Below are 25,482 nucleotides of genomic sequence, written 5' to 3'. Positions count from 1 at the left end.
AGGCCGGGGCGGAGTCCGAGCCCTGGGGTCGGGCGAAGCGGAGTTCGTCGTCTTCTGGGGCCGAGCCCGAGTCCGAGCCCTGGGTCGGGCGGAGCGGAGTTCACCATCTTCCGGGGCTTAGCCCGAGTCCGAGCCCTAGGTCGGGCGGAGCAGAGTTCGCCGTCTTCCGGGGCTTAGCCCGAGTCCGAGCCCTGGGTCGGGCGGAGTGGAGTTCGCCGTCTTCCGGGGCTTAGCCCGAGTCCGAGCCCTGGGTCGGGCGGAGCGGAGTTCACCGTCTTCCGGGGCTTAGCCCGAGTCCGAGCCCTGGGTCGGGCGGAGCGGAGTTCGCCGTCTTCCGGGGCTTAGCCCGAGTCCGAGTCCTGGGTCGGGCGGAGCGGAGTTCGCCGTCTTCCGCGGCTTAGCCCGAGTCCGAGCCCTGGGTCGGGCGGAGCGGAGTTTCCTATGGTGCCTGCGGCCGGGCCTGACTGCCTGTCAGCCTCACTCTATCAAGTGGCACCACAGTCGGAGCGGCACGGGCGGCGCTGTCTTTCTGCCAGGCCGGTCAGTGGAGCGGCAAAGTGACGACGGTCACTTCGGCTCTGTTGGCTGGGGGGGCGTCAGGATAAAGGTGTCAGGCCACCTTTGCATTAAATGCTCCTGTGACTTGGTCGGTAAGTGCGGCGATTTGGTCAGGGTTGCTTCTTGGCGAAGACAGGGCCTCGAGCGAGCCGGGAACACGTTTGCCGCTGGAGGGGGGCCTCGAGCGAGACGGAAATCCTCCGGGGTCGGCTGCCCTTGTCCGAGGCCAGGCTCGGGCGAGGCGTGATCGAGTCCTTCGTATGGACTGATCCCTGACTTAATCGCACCCATCAGGCCTTTGCAGCTTTATGCTGATGGGGGTTACCAGCTGAGAATTAGGAGCCTTGAGGGTACCCCTAATTATGGTCCCCGACAATAGCCCCCGAGCCTCGAAGGGAGTGTTAGCACTCGCTTGGAGGCTTTCGTCGCACTTTTTTGCAAGGGGACCAGCCTTTCTCGGTTGCGTTTTGTTCCGGTGGGTGCGCGCGAGCGCACCCGCCGGGTGTAGCCCCCGAGGCCTCGGAGGAGTGGTTTCACTCCTCCGAGGTCTTAATGCCTCGTGTAATGCTTCGGCTGGTCTGGTCGTCCCTCATGCGAGCTGGCCGTAGCCCGGGTGTACGGTCGGGTCCCAAGTTCTCGGGCTGGTATGTTGACGCTGTCAACGGTTCGGCCGGAGCCGGGTTTGCGAGAGCAGCCCCCGAGCCTCTGCACAGGGCGAGAGGACGATCGGGGACAGACTCGACTTTTTTACATACGCCCCTGCATCGCCTTTCTGCAAGGAGGAGGGGGGGGAAGCGCCATGTTGCCCTCGATGGGCGCCGAACATGGTGTCTCCGGTGAGTTGCAGGCGGGTAATCCGAGTGGACGTCCATGCCCCGTTCGTTGGGGGTCGGCTAGGGGCCCAGAGGCACGCCCAAAAGTACCTGCGGGTGATCTGCCGGACCCGGTCCCCTGGCGACGGGGTCCGAGGGCTCGATGCCTCCCTCTGATGGGATTCCGTTACAAGATCGTTCCCGCTGGTCTCGGAAATGTCCTAGGGTACCTCGGGAGCGCAGCCCGAGCCTCGGTTATGTATCAAACGTACCCTTGGTCATCCCTCGCTCGGCGTCTGAGGCGGCTGTGAACCCTTCGGGGGCCAGCCTTCGAACCCCTGATTAGTAGAGGGCGCGGAGCCCGAGTTGCCTGAGGCGGCCGTGGAACCCTTCCGAGGGGCCGGCCTTCGAACCTCTGACCAGTAGTGGGTGTAGAGCCCACGCGATCTGAGGCGGCTGTCGAACCCTTCTGAGGGGCCAGCCTTCGAACCTCTGATCAGTAGGGAGGCTCGGAGTCTGGTTCCTTCACGGGGAAGGATCCTTTTCGGGGTATCCCCCTTTCTCGATCCCTGTTGCAAGAGAGAGAAATAGGAAAAAAGGAAAAGGATACGAAATCGAACGACGCGACGTACCTTTTTTTGACGCGGTCATTATGGCGAAGGCGAAGCGTCGCCCGCTTCTCCTGCCAGAGGCGCCGCCTATCCCGCCGCGGAGTTAATGCGACGGGGCGAGTGGTTGGCGGGGCGGTCGTTGCGCGTGCGCGAGCCGTTCGGGGAACGGCTATTTCGCTTCGTGTTTTTTAATCCCGCGTCCGGTCCGGGCGGAACGTTGAACCGGTCTCGCCTTGGTCTTTATATACTCGGGAGGGGGTCTGGCGATGGTTCTTTGCTCCGCTTTCTGCCTCCCTCTTAGGTTTTCGCAACCCGAGAGACTTAGCCAGAGAAGAGGAAAACCGCCCTTCCTGTCCCTTGCGCCGCCACCCCTTCTGCTCGGTGATGGCAGACCGGGTGACCATCATCTCGCCGCGCGACCCATGGCCTTTTTCCACGGTGACGGCGAGTGATCTGGAGGATCTTGTTGGCGAGGGTTTACTTCGCTCTCTCTCCGATGAGCGGCGGCCGGAATGGATTCCCCTCGTGAGCGGAGCCGCTCCGTCCCCACCACCGGGGTACATCGTGAGCTTCGTCTCCTTCCACGAGCGGGGATTTGGTGTGCCGGCGAGCCGCTTTATGCGGGCGATTCTGCACCACTACAGGGTGGAGTTGCACAACCTCAGCCCCAACTCCATCTCGCAGGCCGCCATCTTCGTAGCGGTGTGCGAGGGGTACTTGGGGATCGCCCCCCACTGGGATTTGTGGACCCATCTCTTTTTCGCGGAGCTTTTCGCTTCGCTGACGGGGGAGAGGAAGGTCCGCGCGGCTGTGCGGGCCGGCGGCTGCACCCTCCTGTTGAGGCAGTCGCGGGCGTCGCTGTATATTCCCACCATCCTCGCGTCCTCGAACAAGGGGTGGCAGCGCCGGTGGTTCTACCTCCAGAATGACGGCGAGTTGCTCCCGCCGTTCTCCCAGCGAGTAGTCACCACCGCCGCCGATGCTTGGCGCCACGGGACCCCGCACGAAAGACAGAAGAACCTCGAACCCCTTCTCAAGGCCTTGGAGGCGTTGCGGAAAGGGGGACTCACCGCTGCGGGAGTGATCGCCGCCATCCACCGCCGGAGGGTGCTTCCCTTGGTGGAGCGTCGGCTGCCGCTTTGGGAGATGACACCGGACGCCGACTTGGAGGGCTCGCGGATGTCCTCGAATCCTCTTCCCTTCGACGTCCTCCATGGGCGAGTGGCCGTCGCGTTGGGGAAACCGGACCCCGGTGCCTTCTCCCAGCCCTTGATGCGCCCTGACCAAGGGAGCGTGACTCTGGTGAGTGTCTGCTCCTTCCTTCTTCTTGCATCGGGTTGCTCCTGGTTCTTACGGTCAGGATTTCTCTCCGTCTTCAGAAGGTGGGGTGGCACAAGCCTTCCCTGCCACGGGTCCCGCAGGATGCGGTGGACCGAGCAGCGCGGCGGATTGCCATGGAGGAGAAGAAGAAAAAGAAAGACGCGGAGAAGGCCCGGGCCCGCGAGCGGACGCGGGCTCGAGACGCCTTGGAAAAGCTTCGTCATCGGCAGGAGAGGGAGGGGCTCCCGAGGGAGCCGTCGCCGGAAACGCCTGATGACGACGACGATGATGAAGATGATGACGAGGAAGACGACATGGCTGCCCGCCTTGGCCTCAGCCCTGGCTTGAGGTTAGGCCAGGAGCCGTCAAGCTAGCCCCCGAGCAGGCCGATGCCGTCAGTCCCCGGAGTCGGGACGCTGGGGTCCCGGCCCGAGGAGCGGGAGCAATCCGAGAGGGTACCTGACCCCTCGGCTGGGAGAGTCGAGGCGACCCCGGGGAGCCAGGCCGAGGCGTCTGCTCCCCACGAGTCGTCGCCCACGCCGGCAGCGCAGGAGAGCGACCCTCAGGTCGCCGTGGCAGTGCCTGGGCAATCCGTCCCCCGGGCGCTCAGAGCGCCCAAGGCAAGGGTGGTGCCGAACCTGCCGGCGAAGCGGACCTCGGCGGTGCCTTCGGGGGTCGAGATCCGAGAGACCTCCCCCCAGGCATGGTTGATTATGGCTAGGAGCGGGTGAGTGTCTTGGAACGTCTTCGTCCTAGCTTTTCATTCGTACATCCCGGCCGTGATTTTTCTTTTCCCCTCAGCAAGCGAAGCCATGGCCTGACCGACCTGACTCCCCGAAAGGCCCTTAAGACCGCGTCGGCTTGCGCGGCTGGCGCCGCTTCGGGCCTTGCCGTTCAGCTGACCTTTTCGCAAGGTGCTCCACAGCAGGGGGCTCAGGCGGCACCAGTCGCCGTGGAGCGAGTTCCCGAGGCCGTCTCTTCTGCCGAGGCGGCCATCGTGCTAGAGGAGGTGGCTGATGCGGACGTGGCCCCGGCCCCACCGGACGTGCTGGCGGTGCTGGCACCCGTCGCGACTGAATCCGTTGCCGTCCCAGTCGGGGAGCGACCGGTCGTTGCCGACGCTGAGTCGACCGAGGCGTCGGCGCTTGGTGCCCTGAAGGAGGGGGGCGTGGAGACGCGATCCGTCCCGCCGGGCGGCAGCCTTGTCGCTGTGCGGCGGAGCTCTGAGGGTCGGCGCCAGTTGCTCCGGTTCCGGACCCGTGAGGTCTCGGATCCCGTCTTCGTTCTCGACGACGAACAGGAGGACCGGTCCTGGGACGAGCTCCGCGAGTGCGCCGAAGCAACGGTGGGGTCGCTCCGGTCGTCGCTGGAGGTTTTCTGCAGGGACGTCCCCAAAATTCTCTAGGTAACGGTTTCAGGCATACCTTTTCTCTTTTGTGACCAAGGCGTCTTTCGTGACGCCTCGCTTCCTTCCCTCAGGATCTGACGGATCTGAGCGCCGCCAAGTCGTCGTTCATCCACCGCGAGGTCGACGTCTGGGGCTCGCTGCGATCCTTGAGGACTTCGCTCGCCGGGGCCACTGCGCGCCTCTCTCAGCAGGCTGCTGAGGCGGCGGACCTTCGGTTGCTCTGCACCGATCTGAGAGCCGAGGCGGTTGCGGCACGCGCGGAGGCGGCCGCGGCGCGCACGGAAGCGCAACGACAGCAGTCGGAGTTCGACCGGATCGTCAATGAGCGGGACCAATCTCGAGGCCAGGCTGCCGAGGCTGAAAGCCGGGCTGAAGCCCTTGCCGCCGACCTAGCCGTAGCCCAGGTCGCAGCCTCGGAGCAGCGTGCCCGAGCCGGAGGTACGCCTTGGCCATTTTCGGTTTTTGTTTCTGCTTGTTTCCTCCGCTTGTGTTTGAGATCTTTCTTCTGGTTGTTCGCAGAGCTCGAGTCCGCCCTTGATGAGTCCGCCAAGGCGCTTGCCGAGGCACTTGCCGGGGCGGCCGAACAGAGGGAGACCGACCACGCGGCCATGTCCGAGGCCGTCTCGGACTTTTGCCGGGTCCTTGGCTCCGCGGCGACGTCCCCTCAGGAAGCTCCCCTCAAAGTCGCCTGCAGGTCTTGGGCGATCATGTGCGCGGCAGACTCCGCGATGCGCTACACCACGGCGTCAGGCGGGCCTTCGCCGTGCTCGCTTCCCACTACGTTGTGGATCTGGAGCGGGTCAGCGAGGGGTATTGTCTTCCCGACGAAGATGAAGCCGCCCTGGCAGAAGTCCAGAGGCTCGATGCGGCCGCCGCGGGTCCGAGCGCAGTGCTGGCGACCACCTTTGAGGCAGAGATCCTCCCGCCTGCGCCATCGTTGGAAGTCAGGATGGACTTTGCCGAGGGTGGGGGTGAAGCCGAAGGCGCGGCTCCTTCCCGAGGCGATGTCTAACTCTGTTGGAGCAGTTTCTGTTGGATGCACGTGTGTCTTTCTGCGGCCGCTGAGGCCTGAACACTTTGTTGCCGTTGCATGAAGTCGTACTCCTTTCCCTTTCATTTTGCGTGTCCGGCTTCGCCTGTTAGTAACAGGGTGGCTTCCCCAAGTAGGGGTCACTTTTCGTGGCGGATGACGAGTGAGGTGTCCGTGACCCGGAGGCATAGGAGTCCCTCGGCTCAGTCGGCCTTGCCACTTACATGCACCCGCGTTCGCTCCTTGGGGTCCTGCTTCCGACATAGCCGGGGGAACGCAAAAGCCTTTTCGATTGAAAATTTTGGACGCAGAGGGGTTCCTCAATCTTGGCGCAGAGGGGTTCCCTTTTTTAGCCCCCGAGGGAGGGTCGGGCTCTGCCGAGGCAAGGCTGACCCTTCCTTGACGACTAGAACTTGCGTGGGAGCGAGGTATATGAACAACTTGGAAACATCTTAAGGGTAGAAGCGACGTAGCTTTTGGACGTTCCAGGCGTTGCTGTAGACCTTGCCTTGACTGTTGGCCAGCTTGTACGTTCCAGGCTTCAGAACTTTGGCGATGACAAGCGGCCCTTTCCAGGGGTGCGTGTAGCCCCGGGTGTCTCCAACAAGGGCTCGGGGTGCGGCACGATGGCCGCGATCTTCTCCGGGTTGGCTTCGATGCCTCGCTTGGAGACGATGAACCCCAAGGGCATGCCTCGGGGCACCCCGAAGACGCACTTTTTGGGATTGAGCTTGACCCCTTTCGCCTCTTTGATGAACCCCGCCGCCATTAGCTTGCGGATTTCCTCGCCTATGGCTCTGCGCTTCTCCTCGTTGAATCGGCGCAGAGGCTGCTTGACAGGTCAGGCTCTGGCCCGGATGTCCAGCGAGTGCCCGGCGGCATCCCTCGGTATGTCGGGAATGTCCGAGGGACTCCGCGCGAAGACGTCGGCGTTCGCGCGGAGAAAGTCGGCGAGCACTGCTTCCTATTTGGGATCGAGCCCGGAGCCGATCCGGATCTGCTTGGAGGCGTCGCTGCTGGGGTCAAGGGGGACGGCCTTAACCGTCTCCGCTGGCTCGAAGTTGCCGACATGACGCTTCACGCCTGGCACCTCCTTAGAGAGGCTCTCCAGGTCGGCAATGAGGGCCTCGGACTCGGCGAGGGCCTCGGCGTACTCCATGCACTCCACATCGCATTCGAACATGTGTTTGTACGTGGGGCTGACGGTGATGACCCCGTTGGGGCCCGACATCTTGAGCTTCAAGTAGGTGTAGTTGGGGACGGCCATGAACTTCGCGTAGCATGGCCTCCCCAGTACCGCGTGGTAGGTTCCTCGGAACCCAACCACCTCGAACGTCAGGGTCTCCCTTCGGAAGTTGGAGGGTGTTCTGAAGCAGACGGGAAGGTCGAGCTGTCCGAGGGGCTGGACGCGCTTCCCGGGAATGATCCCATGGAAGGGCGCAGCGCCTGCCCGGACGGAGGACAGATCGACACGAAGGAGCCCGAGGGTCTCGGCGTAGATGATGTTGAGGCTGCTGCCTCTGTCCATGAGGACCTTGGTGAGCCTAACGTCGCCGATGATGGGGTCGACGACGAGCGGGTATTTCCCCGGGCTCGGCACATGGTCGGGGTGGTCAGCTTGGTCGAAGGTGATGGGCTTGTCGGACCAGTCTAGGTAGACTGGCGCCGCCACCTTCACCGAACAGACCTCCCGGCGCTCTTGCTTGCGGTGCCGAGCCGAGGCGTTCGCCGCTTGCCCACCGTAGATCATGAAGCAATCGCGGACCTCGGGGAACTCTCCTGCCTGGTGATCTTCCTTCTTGTCGTCGTCGCGGGCCCTGCCACCCTCCGCGGGTGGCCCGACCCTGTGGAAGTGGCGCCGAAGCATGACGCACTCCTCAAGGGTGTGCTTGACGGGCCCCTGGTGATAGGGGCACGACTCCTTGAGCATCTTGTCGAAAAGGTTGGCACCTCCGGGGGGCTTCCGAGGGTTCTTGTACTCGGCGGCGGCGACAAGGTCCACGTCGGCGGCGTCGCGTTTCGCTTGCGACTTCTTCTTGCCCTTCTTCTTGGCGCCGCGCTGAGTCGATGCCTCGGGGGCATCTTCTGATGGGCGGCCCTGGGGCTGCTTGTCCTTTCGGAAGATAGCCTCGACCGCCTCCTGGCTGGAGGTGAACTTGGTGGCGATGTCCATCAGCTCGCTCGCCCTGGTGGGGGTCTTGCGACCCAGCTTGCTCACCAGGTCGCGGCAGGTGGTGCCAGCGAGGAACGCGCCGATGACATCCGAGTCGGTGATGTTGGGCAGCTCGGTGCGCTGCTTCGAGAATCGCCGGATGTAGTCCCGGAGAGACTCTCCCGGCTGATGTCGGCAGCTTCGAAGGTCCCAGGAATTCCCAGGGCGCACGTATGTGCCCTAGAAATTCCCGGCAAAAGCTTGGACTAGGTCGTCCCAGTTGGAGATCTGCCCCGGAGGCAGGTGCTCTAACCATGCGCGAGCGGTGTCGGAGAGGAACAGGGGGAGGTTGCGGATGATGAGGTTGTCATCGTCCGTTCCACCCAGTTGACAGGCCAGATGGTAGTCCGCGAGCCACAGTTCCGGTCTCGTCTCTCCCGAGTACTTCGTGATAGTAGTCGGGGGTCGGAACCGGGTCGGGAACGGTGCCCGTCGTATGGCCCGGCTGAAGGCCTGCGGACCGGGTGGCTCGGGCGAGGGACTCCGATCCTCCCCGCTGTCGTAGCGTCCCCCATGCCTGGGGTGGTAGCCTCGGTGCACCCTCTCGTCGAGGTAGGCCCGACGGTCGCGGTGATGGTGCTCGTTGCCGAGGCGACCCGGGGCCGCAGGCGCTGTGTTGCGCGTGCGCCCGGGGCAGACCGAGGCTTCCCGCATGAATCGGGAAGTCGCGGCATGAGGTTCCGAGGGGTACCCCTGCCTTCGGGAGGCGGAGCTCTCGGCCCGTTGGACCGCGGCGCCTTCTAGGAGATTCTTGAGCTCTCCCTGGATTCGCCGCCCCTCGGTGGTTGATGGCTCCGGCATCGCACGGAGAAGCATTGCCGCTACCGCCAGGTTCTGGCCGACCCCACTAGATGCGGGTGGTGGCCTGACCCTGACGTCGTCGGCGATGCGGTGCTAGAAGCCCTGGGGCAGATGACGTATTTCTCCGGCCGGAGGTTGGCCCGCCCCTGCCTGCCCGACGTCCCGGCGGATCGGCTCAAGCGCTCCTGCTCCCTCGTCGAGCCTGGCCTGTACCCCGCGGATTTGCTCGAGCTGTGGGTCATGGCCCCCCGCCTGAACGGGGACCACAGCTAGCTCCCGTGGGATGTCAACGCGGGGCACCGGCCTAGGGAGATCACCATCCTCCGGCATGCCGAGATGGTTGCCTTCGGAGGGACCCCCCTAGATCGACGTGGAAGCATTCGCGACTTGGGCCGCAGTCCTCGTCGCCGAGGCTATGGCTACCGTCGGAACAGTCGGAAAGGCAGTAGTCGCATGCGGTCATGAAGTCCCGCATGGCACTGGGGTTGCCAAGTCCAGAGAAATCCCAACAGAAGCTAGGCTCGTCGTCTTCCTCGGACCCAGAGGGCCCGTAGGTCGAGACGTCCGTCAGCCGGTCCCAAGGTGACCGCATACGAAACCCCATGGGGTTTGGACTCGCCTCTACGAGAGCACCCGCCAAAGCGAAGCCGCTAGGCGGGTCGAGGCCGAATCCGAAAGACGTGGGATGGGAATCGGTCGGTACCTCTTAGTCGACGGGCGGCGATGAGGTCACGTCGGGGACTGACTGCACCGTCGTCTCAGGTACAAGGGTGACGTCCAGCAAGCCTTTCGCGAGCGCGCTGGCGTCGTCCGTTTGCCCGGAATCGGCGCGTTGCGGGGAGACGACGCTCGTCTTCGTCTCAAGCGCAGGGTCGATGCCCAATGCGCCCCCCGTTGGGGTGCTGGCGCCGTCGACTCGCTCGATAGCCGACGAGGCGCTGCCTTCTGCTTGGCCTTGGTTGCCCCGCCTCCTCCTCCGTCGGCGGGGGAGAGGACGGGGTGAGCTCGAATGTTGTTCTTCCACCACGCGGGGAAGACGTCGTCGATTCCGCCGCCGGCGGGCGGGCTGTCGGCCGCCATTGTCGTTGTCGCATGGTGGTGGAAGGAGTATCATGTCGTAGCTGCCGTCGAGGGACACGAACTCAAGACTCCCGAAATGGAGCACCGTCCCGGGTTGGAGAGGTTGTTGGAGACTGCCCATCTGGAGCTTGACGGGAAGCTGTTCGTCAGCACGCAACAGGTCCCTACCTGGCGCGCCAACTGTCGGCGTTTCGAGACCGGGGGGTCCCTAGGCCGACGAGTGAATGTCGTCGCGTGCCCCAGCCCAGATGGGTCGAGCGCGAGGCCGAGCGCAAAGGGGGGAAGCGAGGTGGCCGGAGACCGGCGTGAGAGGTGGGAATCCCGCGGCCTTCGTGTTCGTCCCGCGCCCAGGTCGGGTGCGCTTGCAGTAGGGGGTTACAAGCGTCCACACGGGAGAGGGAGCGAGCGGCTTCAAGCGAGCGCGTGTCTCGCCCTCGTCCCCGCGCGGCCAACCCTCTCTAAGAGGGCCCTGGTCCTTCCTTTTATAGGCGTAAGGAGAGGATCCAGGTGTACAATGGGGGGTGTAGCAGAGTGCTACATGTCTAGCGGAGGAGAGCTAGCGCCCTAAGTACATGCCGTCGTGGTAGCCGGAGAGATTTTGGCACCCAGCTGGTGTGATGTCGTGGCCGTCGGAGGAGCGATGGAGCCTGGCGGAGGGACAACTGTCGGAGCTGTTGAGTCCTTGCTGACATCCTCTTGCTTTCGTAAGGGGGCTGAGAGCCGCCGTTGTCACAGAGTATGCGGGGCGCCATCATTGCCTATCTGGCGGAGCGAGCCAGATGGGACACCGGTCTTGTTCCCCGTGGCCCGAGTCAGCTCGGGGTAGGGTGATGATGGCGCCTCCTGTTGACGTGGCTGGTCTACGCCCTAGGTTGGGCGACGTGGAAGCTCCTCCGAAGCCGAGGTCGAGTCTGTCTTCCGTGGCCGAGGTCGAGTCCGAGCCCCTGGTTCGGGCGAGGCGGAGACTACCGGCTGAGGCCGGGGCGGAGTCCGAGCCCTGGGGTCGGGCGAAGCGGAGTTCGTCGTCTTCTGGGGCCGAGCCCGAGTCCGAGCCCTAGGTCGGGCGGAGCGGAGTTCGCCGTCTTCTGGGGCTTAGCCCGAGTCCGAGCCCTGGGTCGGGCGGAGCAGAGTTCGCCGTCTTCTGGGGCTTAGCTCGAGTCCGAGCCCTGGGTCGGGCGAAGCGGAGTTCGCCGTCTTCCGGGGCTTAGCCCGAGTTGGAGCCCTAGGTCGGGCGGAGCGGAGTTCGCTGTCTTCCGGGGCTTAGCCCGAGTCCGAGCCCTGGGTCGGGCGGAGCGGAGTTCGTCGTCTTCCGGGGCTTAGCCCGAGTCCGAGCCCTGGGTCGGGCGGAGCGGAGTTCGCCGTCTTCTGGGGCTTAGCCCGAGTCCGAGCCCTGGGTCGGGCGGAGCGGAGTTTCCTATGGTGCCTGCGGCCGGGCCTGACTACCTGTCAGCCTCACTCTGTCAAGTGGCACCGCAGTCGGAGCGGCGCGGGCGGTGCTGTCTTTCTGCCAGGCCGGTCAGTGGAGCGGCGAAGTGACGGCGGTCACTTGGGCTCTGTCGGCTGGGGGGCGCGCGTCAGGATAAAGGTGTCAGGCCACCTTTGCATTAAATGCTCCTGCGACTTGGTCGGTCGGTGCGGCGATTTGGTCAGGGTTGCTTCTTGGCGAAGACAGGGCCTCGGGCGAGCCGGGAACACGTTTGCCGCTGGAGGGGGGCCTCGGGCGAGACGGAAATCCTCCGGGGTCGGCTGCCCTTGTCCGAGGCCAGGCTCGGGCGAGGCGTGATCGAGTCCTTCGTATGGACTGATCCCTGACTTAATCGCACCCATCAGGCCTTTGCAGCTTTATGCTGATGGGGGTTACCAGCTGAGAATTAGGAGCCTTGAGGGTACCCCTAATTATGGTCCCCGACACTATTGTGTTTGGGGGGAGATTTCAGACAACTACTACCTATTGTACGTAAGGGGTCAAGGGCTCAGGTAGTTGTTGTCCCTCTACGGAGTTCTTATCTATGGGAATCAATGTGCCACCTAAAGCTTGTTCGCAACATGAGAACATAGAGCGACCCATGGTTTGCAGAATATTTGTTGTGCGTCGGTGGTGGAACTGAGGAAGTGAACAACAATGATGATGTTCGTCTTCCAGATGAGGTATGTGTGCCATATATTGGTGATGACCGCGACCTTGACAAATTGATAGATGACATTTACCCCAATCTAAATGAAAACATGTCTAATACAAGCTATATCACTTCAAGAGTAATATTGACTACTCAGAACAACTGGGTGGATATGATAAATATGAGGATGATCAATCGTTTCTAACGGGAACAGATGATATACCATAGATTTGACACCACGGTGGACGATCCCAATAACTATTACCCATCAGAATTTCTAAACAAGCTGACTCCTAAGGACTACCCCCCGCACTTTCTAAAGCTCAAAGTTAGGCGCCCAATCATGTTGCTTAGGAATATAGACCTACTAACGGACTTTGCAATGGTACACGTCTGGTGGTTCGTGGTTTCCAAAAAAGCAGTATTAATGTTGAAATTGTCCTTGGCCAGCATGCTGGAATGCGACTCGTATACCATGTGCCCTTCTGATGATGAGATGTTCCCTTTCCATTTTAAAAGGAAGCAGATTCCGATAAGACTAAGTTTTGCCATGACTGTTAACAAGTCCCAAGGATAGATGATTCCTAATGTTGTTGTGTACTTGCTAGAACCAGTGTTCTCTCATGGCCAGCTCTATGTTGCTCTCTCAAGGGCCACAACTCGATTGAATGTGAAGAAACTTGTAATTCCAGTCACTGATGAGAAAATGAAGAAGGGAGGTGAAAAAGAAGTCTACAATAAATGGTGTAACATACACAAAGAATATCGTTTATAAGGAGGTCCTTACGCCGTAGCTGAACTGTGAATTTGTTTCTGTCGATATAATGTCTGTGAACTCGGCCAACACTGTATGTGAACATTATATGCGTATGTTTCGGGTTGTAGACAATTTGAGGTTGAATGCAGTTTCAGATTTTGTTGGGGTTAATAACTGCAGTGCAGTATGTTAGTTTCTGGACAATTATGTTTCTGTGTTTCAGTGAACTCTGTGTATTTTTTGTCATGTGTATTTTGTGATGCGTTTATGGAGAATAAGTTTGGGGCAGATCCAAATTCCGACAGAGCTTGCACTCTGTGCTTGTGGAAATGTGTAAGCAGATGGAGATCGATTGCCACTCTGGAGGTAGGGTTGATTAGCATCTATTTATTGTTTTAATAATATGAAGTAAAACCGTTTAGCATGATCCTAGTGCTTTCTATAGAAACCACTGATCCGCCTCCTCACCAACCTGTTTACTGCCCCAAGGTCGACCTTCTTTATCAATTTTACCATTAATTGTCAATGCTTCAGATGTTGGGAGATTTACTGAAAATAATTTTAGTATGGGTAATTTTCTATTTTGTCTTATGGGCGACATGAGCTACACACTGCACCACCATGACGGTTGTTGGAAAGCACCTCTCCATTGTTCAGGTGAACGAAAGACCACCATCGCAAGGTCTTCGCTAGCTAGGCTGTATATCCTCTGAGCTGGTTGTCCATTAGAGAGCTTGTGCTATCGTCCCGCAAGGAGAGCTTGAAGTATGTTTCTTGAGCTTGATTATTCTTCTCTCTTATGAGGATCTATCTTGCCAATGCGCTTCATATGATAACAGAGACGGACGATGAGCAAATGATAGCATTTAATGTACACCGTGTCAGAGCATCAGCTATTTTTCTAGCAGCTTTCCCATCGCTCCTAAGGAAGTATGTTAAGGTGTGTAGGTTACAATTTCTGGTTTACCTTGGCTTTGAGTTATTTTCGGCATTGCTCTGCTATCTATCTACCAAGTTTGTTATTTACTTCTGTTTGCACGCTTCAATTGTAGGCTCTGCTCCATACCTGGGCTAGAGGACGAGGTGCAATGCCTCTTGTTTCTTTTATGTTCCTTCGAGACTTGTGCATTCAAATAGGTTCAGATTGCCTTGATACTTGCCTCAAGGTATCTATAAGGATTATTTGGTGAACTGCAAACTGTCCAAATCTATCAGCGGATCAAAACAACAACACATTCAATTCCCTGGAAATTGTGTCGGAGAATTATATAGTCTGGATCGACAAAGTGCGTATCAGCATGCTTTTGTTTTCGCCCGTCAACTGGGGGTTATCCTAAAGGGCACTCTTACTGAAAGGGGGGCAAAGGTATCCATTGAACTCATTGCCATGTACTAGAACTTTGTTGTCTACCTATGACCTAACAGAGATATTTGCCTCTCATTTTATTTTGAAAGTCGGTGAAGGACAAAAGGTAGAAAGAAAGTAGCAAATCATCGAAAAACAAGCGGAGGTATTATTCATACTGCCACTCAATTACTAATACTCTATAACCTTTAAAATACATGACCTTAAATAACTCCCTTATTCTTCTCCAATAAGTAAATCCCCGTATTCTTCCACCTGTTTTATCGAGAAAATCTCACCTTTACAAAATGCTATCCCCCCACCCCTAGTGTTAATAGTATACCTTTCGTTGTCCAACACTTTTTGCAGTTTTATGTTGCATGCTGCTATAGAGTTGACATTTTTTCTGAAGAAATCTTACCAAAAAAATTATGATTGGCAACACATATTCTGCCTTGTGCTTTGGACCAGTGTTGTGTGTGGATGTAGTTCTAACTTCTAAGGAAGAATTCCGACATCTAACTTATCCGTGGAGGCATGGACACAAATAATACTATATGGTGTGGCATGTCTCGTACCTAGCGCACGTTACTTCCCTGTGCACTTTAGGTGTCAAAATGCTTATTTGTATTGCCGAAGCCACTGGTACCTTCATTCCTGTGTCCTCCCTGCTCTTGATATGCTTGAAATGAAAGAACTTAGAGGACGCCCAGATGGTATTGGCAAAGCCATGAATTTGTTCAGTGTTAAACAGGTCTATTTTCTTATATCATTTCGCTATGGAACACACCTTTCGAAGAAGCTTGTAACATTTTTCTTTTCTTGGCAGGTTGACAAGAAAACAGTAAGTAAAGACACGTGCCTTTCAGGAAGCTTGCATTTTATTCTGTGGTTGATGAGTTGGCTAAACATTTGACCCAATGGAGCTACTCCATTGCCTTCTTTGAGATGTCCTTTATTCCACTTGTTTGGCTCCGAAGCTTTTGCAAAACCATTAAGGCCTTGTTTAGGTAAAAAGGGATTGAAGTGGATTAAAGTGTATTTTAGGGATTGAAAGGAAAATTAGTTTATATTAAACTTTAATACACTTTTTACCACCTCAATCCACTCCAATCAAGATTACCCAAACAAGTCCTAAAGCGGACAGATTTTGGAAAGAGATGAAGGATCTTATCTAGGCCTACTCTCATCTCATCAGGGTCAAGTGAGATCAGATAATGAGACGAGAATAGGAAAAAAAAATATTTCAATTATTTGATTTAAACGTCGATGTAGCATTAGCCGGGCAGAGTAGTAGTACTGCCGCTCGTGTTAGGAACGGCCACTTCATTCACTGCTCTGCTTCGCCACGCGACGAACGGACATGGCTGTCATTGACGGCTCAACATTGATGACCGACCCGATTGAACACGCCGAAATGGCGGCTCGCTTGCTCTTCGCTTCGCCGCCCAGTGCCACGTCTAAAGTCCTGAACAAGAACAATACGTGGAGTATGTTTATTTCAGTTACATAATATAAAGTTAACGTTTTGTTCTTTTATGATTTTTTGTAGGATGTAAAGATTCTTCGAAAAAACTTTGTGATTGATCTATTAAATTACGAGAACAATCCGTGTCTATGTATCATCCCTGCAAACATATAACAGGGAATTATTAATATCACTAAAAAGAATTAGATTAATATACGGTTATCGACATACTTGCCTCTATTAGAAGTTTTATATTAATTCTTTAAAATAATTTGTACGATATCGATATTGTTTGTCATATGAATTTTGTATATCATAGTGAATTGATGGTGAGACAAGACATGCAAATTAACAAGACTCATACAAGCACGGAACAGTGTGCTAATAATGTTAAGAGGCACAAGGGAAACACATGCTCATGTCTTAACATATCTTCGGCGTACATAAGTTATCAATAGTATTATATAAGTTATCAATGGTATTATATATTCCGTTGCAACACACAGTCACACACCTACTACTCTATTAAAAACCTAATGTGAGCACCTGGTGCTACCAGGGCTTCACCCTCGACACTGACACTCTGGATCCATCCACCACACCGCCCCAAAAAATAGCGCAGAGCGAGCACTAAAACCCAGCCCTTTGCTTCAAAAATTTAGAACTAACCATCAGACCACATATACCTTTGTGTTTAGAAATAAACAATAATTATATTTAAACAAATATTTCAATACCTATTTATATGATATATAACAATGGTAGCAAAGTATGAACAACTGGCTAGTAACATATACATGTATACATATTTTTTTGCAAAAAATAATGAGTATTCAATTAAATACTGAATACCCTTATTTGCATCCTTACTTGCATGTAGGTCCGCCTTAATTAAGAGGACATAGCATCTAACGACCATCGCATTTTTACATTAGTTACAACATAGTACAAGTACACCATGCATCGCACCACGAACATTTCATCATCATCATCATCATCGTTGACAGTCTACCCAGTAGTCCGCCCCCAACAAAAAGAAAAAGTTCCATATCGGCCATCAAACCTAACAATGCATGCATGTGTGGTAGCACTCCTCGAACTGCCAAGTTCATCAGAGCTCCTCATTTGGGGGTGAAGGCCTGGATCAAGAACACAATAACAAGAATCTCAAATCAGTAACCGAGAGCGTCGATCGCACAAAAGCTGTGACGAATTGATTCAGGTGACCTGGAAGATGGTGGCGTGGCCAGGGTCGGCGAGGTGGGCGAAGAGGTTGTCGATGGGGCCGGTGCCGGTGTACTCGGCCTGGAACCAAGCGCCCATGACGGCGAGCATGGCGAGGCGTCCGTTCTTGATCTCCTTGGTGCGCAGCTCCTTGATCTTCTCCGGCGAGCCGGAGCCCCAGCCGAGCGGGTCAAACCACAGGCCACCAGGGTACCTTATAGAGAACAGACACATGGATAATTAATTAATCGTTAGCCTTTTGTAAGGGCGAGCGAGCGACTCCTTGTTTTTTTTTGCCGGCCGGACTGATGCAAGCAAACGGAGAGAGAGAGAGAGATGTACATACCCGACGTCGGTGCCGGTGAGCTTGTTGCTGGGGAAGATGGGATCGGTGTTGACGCTTCCGGGCTTGATGATGTCAGCCCAACGGCGGCCCTCGGCCCAGCCGATGAGGATGAGCTCGATGATGAAGAGGGTGGTGGTGTCGGTGAAGTACTGCTGCTCGCCGGCGGTGTACCAGAAGGGCGTGTTGAGGACGCCGATCTTGGTCAGGAACTCCGGGATGAAGATACCCGCCGCGCCGAGCATCGCCCACCGGCAGTGCACCAGCTCCGCCTGCACGTTCCACCGCAGGCTCTCCGGGTCAGATCCTGTACACAGATCAATCGCCACCACATCCACAGTTAGCTATCAATCGCGCGAAGATTGTATGTGCAAGTGCAATGCAGAAGAGAAGAGACTGAACGATGACCAGAACTCACCGAGGCCCCAGGGATCAAAGCCGAAGTCGCCGGGAAGGCTGCATACGCATCAAGGAGACAACAAGAGCACACACTGTCAGTCACATGCGAACCACCTCGCTAGCTTTTAACGAATGAATCGAAGATGACTCCAGGAACCAGCCACCCACCTGCCGTCGAGCCACGGCGGAGGGGTGCTGCCGGGGAACCAGATCGGCCTGTCGGAATCCGCCGCGGCGCGCACGGCGAACGACGGCCGGGCTGCCTCGGCCTGCCTCAGCAGCGTCTTGCCGACGAGGAAGGAGGAAGAGGAGGAGGAGGAGAACAACGACGACGACGCCCGCTGCTGCCCATTCCTGGGGAGCGCCGCGACGGCGGTGGTGGAGGACGAGGAGGCGGACACGAGTGCCATTGCGCGCGCACAAGCTGTGGCGTCGGTGAGCGTGGGAGCTGTGTGGTGGCGGTGGGCTGGTGGGTGATGCCCGGCAGTTTAAGGGATCTCGTGGTGCGCGCGCGCCGGAGTGGGTCCGGCTTTATCCGCGAGGGGATAGCGGGCGCGGCCGCCTCGTGCCACGCGGCGCGGGAGAATCTGCTCGTTTGGCTCTGGCGCGCCGGATCGCGCTGACGTGGAGGGTGCTCAGCTATCGGCAAAGTGCCATGTCGCGCGCGGATTCATTCGGCTTTACAAAAAGGAAGAGCAATAGCCATATAAAAGATATGAATGTGACGGGCTGACAAAATGGTGGCAGCAGCAAACCGGATGTAACTTCCTAATAAACATAGGCAAATGGCGAAACCTTGTTTATAGTAATACATGGCCAAAAAAAATTTGGAAAACTTGTTTCAACTGTCAAAAGAAAGGCCAAACTTTCTGGGTGCCCGAATCAGGCCAGTACCCCGGGCGGACGACGCGTTGTCATGGAAATGGAACTGCCGGCGATGCCTGACTACCTGCAGGCTGCAGCCCCGCGGCGAACAAGAGGCACCAGATAGAATAGAAGGCATCGGTGGCAAAAAAAAAAGGTTTCATTTCACTTCCCCTCCATATAAATCAAAACCCCATGACAAAAAAAAAAGACAGATTTGCCTCCCATATCACAAAAGAAGAAAAAAAATAAGTTCTCGCAATGTTTTAACACAACGTATCACGTATTAGATCCAGTGACACGATGTTAATGGCAAGAGAGATAAAATAGAGTTGACGAAAATATATACAAATTCTTTTCTGAAAAACTTTTTTTGGGTGAATATAAATCACATGAGGTCCATGAGGGCTGCTTGCCAGCTCCAGAAAAAGCTGAGGCTCGGCTACTGGTGGGTGGTGGCCTTTTAGGTGAATCAAATGGTGGAAGCAAATTGAGGACCTACCAATGGATAATACAAGTTACATGCATTCTCCCCGATATATAGAATATGTAACACCTCAAATCCATCAATTAAAACTTAAAAGAAATTAAACATTAGTTGCTAAAACTAGTAGAGAGAAAACAATTTTAAAATAAAGAAAATAATGTCATATATATATATGTATATATATAATCTTTTGAATAAATTATTTTTTAATTAAGTGTTTGATCTATTCATTTTTTTGAAAGCATGATTTTGTTTGCTAATGATTGTTGAGGATTTTATTTGTAGTATTTCTTTATTGCGAAATCCAATTAATTTATATAATAGACTTTGGTCTAAAAATATATATCTAGTAATTTTATTTGTAAATATTTTTAGTGAATTTATTATATTTTTGAAATAGTTAAATATAGTTATTTATATGTTTTCTAGAAAAGAAAAGAAATTCAAAAAAATGAAAACCTAGCACTAGTCGGCCAGCCGGACCACTAGGCCCATCTCGTGCCCCTCCTCTCGACCTCTCCCTGTCTCCCCTCCCCTTCTCTCCCAGTCACGTGGCCCCTGCTTCCCTTCATTTGCCCGGCTGCACGTACCGTGCTCTCGCGCGTGCGTAGCACGGCGCGGCGCCGCCACCGCCCCGGTGCTCCGGCGCCCCGCCTGCCCTGCGCCGCCCGACGTCTCACCTCCCCATGCCTCTCCGCCTCCCCGTGCAACGGAAATGACCGCCCCTTTTTCCTCTTCATCTCCCCACTCTTCTTTGTGAACGCCAACACTATTAATGTGTTGATGGCCGTCGTCGGCCTTCGCCCTCTTCTGCGCCCCTCTGCTCTCTTCCCCTCCAAATAAATCAAAGCCCCATGCCCCGTATAAATCAAAGCCCCATGCCCCGTGGAGTTGTTTCCTGGCCATCCAAGCTCACTCTGCGCTCTCCCTCTCCTCTACCGCGAAGCCCGCGGCCGACGCTCTCTGTCTCTGTTCATCGTCGGAGCCGTCCGCCACTGGAGGACCACCGAAGTCAGCAAATTTTGTGATCTACCCCTGCAAGCTATGTTTAATTTTGTATAGGTCCCTGCTATAGTTCTTCCAATATAAAATGTGTATTTGTAGCACAAATTAAATAGAGATTTGTACTATAAACTTTATAATTATGTGTTAGACATGTTAAAATACCTTTTTCTGGCAATGTTTGTATTTCGCAAATCAATTTATATTATAGTTGTTCTCATTGTTTAGATATAGCTTTGATACAACAAGAAGTTAAAAAGAATAGTAGACCACCTCTTCTTAATCAAATATACTAGAAAAATTACTATATAATTACTTTTTTATGATTTAGATTTATAATCAAGACTCATATATTCATGCACAATATATGCATATTGGTTATTCGCTAAGAAATAGTAGAGTTTCTATTAACGCCGGATGATATAGTTTGTGACCATGTCTACTATAATCTAAATAGTAGTTTAATATAATCCCTTTAATGAATTATAAGCTTGTGTCTTATAAATAACGTTATAGTATTTTAATACAGTTTTTCAAATAAAAGAAAATATAACCCACGTGCTTTCAGTAGAAATACAATAATTAATTTGTTAATTATCTAGTTCCATAAAGTTTGATTTAGCATTATATTATTATAAATGAATCCATATAGTGTATGTTTCCATAGTTAACTTGCCATATAGTTTTCTCTAGGGAAATATTGAAGCAAAACAATTAGTATTTCATGTCATAACAAATAAAATGACCATCGATATGGTTAGGTTTATATTATAGTTACGAATCAAGTTTTATATTGGGATGTTTTTATTTTATAAGTGTGATTGTATAATGTATGTTTTATTATTTGTTGAATGATGTATGTTTATTTATTGGTGTATGTTTTCTTTTTGTATGTGCGACTATATTAGAAGCGGATTCAGTGGTAGAGGACCCAAATTTGTTTGAAGAAGATCAACGTGATACTTTTGAGCAAGGCAAGTTGATTTCTCCCCCTATATTTTCTGTCTGATCCCAAATAATACATTTAATAAGGTTTACTTTTGGATATGTGCATTATTTGATGGGTTTGCCTAAATAGAATTACCTAAAAATACCAACCTTGTTCGTTGTTTAACCTTGGATTAAAATTATGTTTAGTAACTTCGCTATTGCTCAACTTTAACTATATGCTGGCACTCCTTTCAATGATATTAATGTTCTAGAGATTAAGTTTATATTGTTGTTGTTAATCCGATGATTAAACAAGATCATATTGTGTTAAATGGAACATGGAGTGATCATCAAGGAAAAAAGTGCAATCACGAGTGCTATCATGGCTCTGGCTTTGGTAATTAGTTTTATATACTTAGTGTCTAGCAACCTTACCTGAAAGATGGGTAAGAGGGGGCGACAGTGGTTTGGTGACAGCTCAGGTTAACATGGGGTGGTAGTCTTGGCTAAGGTAACTCACCCAAAGATTCACCAATACTGACGTGGAAACCTTAGCGGGGTACTTTGCATTAAGTATATTTTGTGAAAGCCTCATAATAATGGATCCCTAGCCATTCACCTCGGTAGTGAGTATGGGTTTGATTAACCCAGGTTAGAGGTGATACACGGCTTGTGGGTAAAGTTGTACCACCTCTATAGAGTGTAAAATTGATATTTCAGTCGTGCTCACGGTTAAGAGCAACATGGACCCTGACATGATAATTAAACTCTAAGATGGATGTTAAATGGTGATCTTTTGGGATAAAGTGATTTGCTTAAGTGTTTTCACTTAAGTGCTTTTGGATATAATTATTTACGCTCATATTTAATTTTGGGATGGTATACACTCATATTTAGTAATCAGACGGTAATAATAAAATACTGACTAACTTAAATGCTAACCGCACTAAACTTTAGCCTTACCATGTTAACCTTGCATATTCCTCGCACTTGTTGAGCCCCCACCGTAAATGAGCTCACTCTTTTCTTAATTTTTTTTATCAGAAGGTGAGGATGAAGACTTTGACAGGGACTATGATGAGCTATAAGTCTAGCGACACTCCGGTCATCATCTTGTAGGAGATCGCCTATGTTATTTCTGCTATAATTTGATTATGCTACTGTTTAAGAATCTTAAGTCTGAATGATGTAATGAAATTTATATACTCTCTTTTACGCCTTTATGCATTGTGTTTTGGTATATTACACTTGTGACGTCAACATATGTGTGGAAAATAGATCCTGACACACATATGCTACGCATTCGATTTTACACCTAAAACCGGGTGTCAAAACGACAAGAAATGAATCACTACTGTACATGATGGAGGGAGAGGTAGTTGTCTATTTGCCAAGGACTTGGTGGTAATTGTCGAGATGTAGAACACACATGTACCACAACCCAAGCTCAACGATTACTTAGGATAAAGTAAGGTCTTTAACGCATGTATAAAACTATGATAGCTCACACATAAGGTATATTATTCAACTAGGAAAGCTAATCATACTCGGTTAGGAACTTAGGAAAGTGACAAATGTTAAAGGCTCAAGAGTTTTCTTGCCCGTCAGCCATCCTGTTGCACGACACCAACCCACTCAAACACTTATGTGGAGCCATGAAAACTTTGTTTGAATACTCTAGTATTCACTTCAATCTACATGTATTTCGGAGAATTGAGCTAAGTAACCAAAAGACCGAAGGGGACGGACCCCTACCCGACTCCCTCCAATACCTTGGTTTACCCTCGCTCCGTCGTTGCGTGTAACCCTATTTCCAGATAAGGCAATGCAAGTAGAGGCTCTAATAGATATCAAAATACATATAATCAGCCTTAGCACAAAAGCAATACAATCAAAAGAATCCATGGAGATCTTATTGGTGGGCGAACAATGGCGTTCGTATTTGCAGCTCGCTGGGTTCATCGTTTACGCGGACCAGCAAAGTCTTGTTCATTTGAATGAGCAAAGGCTGCACACAGTATGGCAACAAGAAGGTCTTTACTGAACTGTTGGGTATACAGTACGGTGTGATCTATAAGAAAGCTAACCTTATGTGCAGACTTCCCTTGCTCATCTCGCGCCAACCAAAAGCTGGCTTATAAGACCTTCAGTCCATTCGAAGTGCCTCAACGCATCTGTTTGGTTGCATATAAGCTGAAACTTCCACCGACATCTCCCATCCATTCGGTCCTTGATGTTTGGCAATTGAAGTTGGCTGTTCCAGCGGATCAACCTATTGCTGATTTGCCGCGCACCTTGCATTGGATGGTCCCAGTGGACGAGGACAAAATAATAATAAGGTATGGTTGAACAAAGATAAAAAAAAGAGAAAAACATAATGCAACATATAGGACTCAAACCAGGAACCTGTTGGTCACAAGAAGTATGAACTTACCACTACACCAAACATGATTTTTAGATATAGCTCTAGCCATAATTGGCCATAACGGGTGCTCCGCCACTGGTTGGCCCCATGACATGTAGCTAACCCTATATTGAATGTGGTGTCTATTTAGACCAAACATCTTCGTAGACCTTGTTTGGCCGCACTATTAGTCCATCTCTATTCTCTAGCAGACGTATCATCCCACCTCATATTTCAAACTCCACTTTGTAAAAATATAGTTAACATCGTGTTTTTGCACGATCATACACACGCTCTGTTAGAGACAACCTAATCCACTTTAATCTATATGGGTTGAGAGGATTGGAGCCTAGCGAAACAAGACCTTAGATTGGAGTGTAGGCAATCAAGGCCTCAGGCTATGGACAGTAGATTGTGAATATGATCGTGCAAAACACTGTTTTATACTGTAGTCTATAATATTTACATAGTGAAGTTTAAAATAAGAGATGCAGATGAGTAAGTTGCAAGAGACAACCATAGAGTTCATGGGCAGGCACGTTTCCTGTTCACACGATAAATTTGTGCTTCAAATGGTGAAATGGAGCAGTAAAGCACCAGGGTAACGAGTGTTGTGTGGATACCATTACCAAGCCACATCTTGTTCTTTCCTTGGGTAAAACAAGAAGAAGAAAGTCACCTCATGAAGATGAAGAAAAATGTCTGTCGACCAAAGAAAGTAGGCGGGCTGGGAGTTAAGTATCTGCCCCGCTTCAACAGAGCCCTCATGCTTCGATGGCTTTGGTATAAATGGACTGACACATGCAAACCATGGGCCACTTTACCTCATGCCGCCACCGAAGCTGAATTGGCACTCTTCCGGTCATGTACATTTCTCACTCTAGGAAATGGTGAAAGAACAAATTTCTGGAAGGATAGGTGGATTAATGGTACAACACCTATGGACATAGCCTCTAGCTGCTTCAGACTTGCAAGGAGGAAGAATCACTCAGTAAAAAATGCCCTTGCAAGGAACAGGTGGATGGTGGGTCTGCAACATCTTACTACTAATGACTAGGCTCGTCAGTTCCTTCACCTTTGGCTTGCTGTAAGGTCTGTTCAGTTAACTGACCAACAGGACACCGTCACATTGAATTTTGGGAACACCAATTGCTACACGGCTAGTTCAGCGTATCAAGTCCAATTCTTTGGTACCATGAACAAGCACAATTGGATGCAGATTTGGAAGGCAAAGGTGACAAGTAAATGCAAGATTTTTCTCTAGCTTCTCCTACAGAGTCGACTACTTACTGCGAATAGAATTGTCAGGCATTGGGGACACGCCGTTCTTACCTGCACCCTTTGCCAGAATGATCCTGAATCTCATATACACTTGATGGCATCTTGCAGTTACGCCCTCTATTGCTGGCAACTAATTGCAATCTGTTTCCATCTTAATCTGCCATCACAAGTCTCACATGGAATATCGCATTGGTGGCAGACATAGGTCCGGTCGGCGCGGGACGCACATCAACTGCAAGTGATGATCTACACTATATGGAATATTTGTAAAAAGCGATGTCGTAGGGTTTTTCAATACAAAGAACAAGTCTTTCACGTGCTGACCTCACAAATCCAAGAGGAGAACTGCTCATTTCGGTTGGCTTCCACAACAACTCTGTAATCCATATTCTTTGTATCCAATCAACTATAATACCCCTCCCCCTATCTCTTTTTTTATCTGAACAGTCTTCTATTCTACTATAATGAAACGGTAGAGCCACTACCGAATGTTTCCTAAAAAAAGGTGAATAAAAACTACTCGTTCAATTTTCAGTTCCACAAGAATACAGTAGCAAATGTTTAGATCATAAACTGGCTTCCAGTCCCAGGTGCCAACGCCAACAACACACGCGTTCAGATCTTTAAAACGAAAGTGATCATAAACGAAGAAGAGATGTATGATGGCGTACCATGCGCTGCATCCTCAACCGATAACTCAAGACGCTTCACAGGCTTCAGCTCTTTCACCTTTTTTTTTGCACCAACTTATGTTCTCAGCACTTAGTAGTATCACACACCAAACCCAGACGGGACGCGGCACAGAAAGGCAGAAAAGGAGTCTGCACCAATACCGCTGCAGGCCTGGGGGGTAGGTGTCGGCTGTTTCTAATCGCGATCATATACTTCTAAAAGCAAAGAAGCTATTGCAGGGGAATTCAACAACACAAGAGCCTGGTCTTGGCTCTTGGACTCGTCACCCATTGCATCGTTCAGCAAATCGCGTAGAGCATCACTGAGTAGACCATCTTCTCGCATAGGAGTAGCAGA

General features: G+C 52.4%; 1 protein-coding gene and 1 pseudogene across 1 annotated transcript; one reads left to right on the top strand and one right to left on the bottom strand.

Moving 5' to 3' along the window:
* Positions 1-13,327: 13,327 nt before the first annotated feature.
* LOC103633340 (nucleolar complex protein 2 homolog) lies at positions 13,328-16,581 on the top strand (annotated as a pseudogene).
* Positions 16,193-17,987, bottom strand: LOC100282512 (chlorophyll a-b binding protein). The gene is made up of 5 exons (NM_001155421.2): positions 17,654-17,987; positions 17,505-17,542; positions 17,090-17,393; positions 16,747-16,957; positions 16,193-16,658 (listed from the first exon to the last, which is right to left on the bottom strand). Exons 1-5 carry the CDS (start codon positions 17,893-17,895, stop codon positions 16,641-16,643), a joined length of 813 nt encoding a protein of 270 aa, NP_001148893.1. The 5' UTR covers positions 17,896-17,987; the 3' UTR covers positions 16,193-16,640.
* Positions 17,988-25,482: the final 7,495 nt, after the last annotated feature.

This window comes from Zea mays, chromosome 7, assembly GCF_902167145.1.
Source record: "Zea mays cultivar B73 chromosome 7, Zm-B73-REFERENCE-NAM-5.0, whole genome shotgun sequence".
Classification (NCBI taxonomy): domain Eukaryota; kingdom Viridiplantae; phylum Streptophyta; class Magnoliopsida; order Poales; family Poaceae; genus Zea; species Zea mays.
This window is presented reverse-complemented; position numbering and strand designations above follow the sequence as displayed.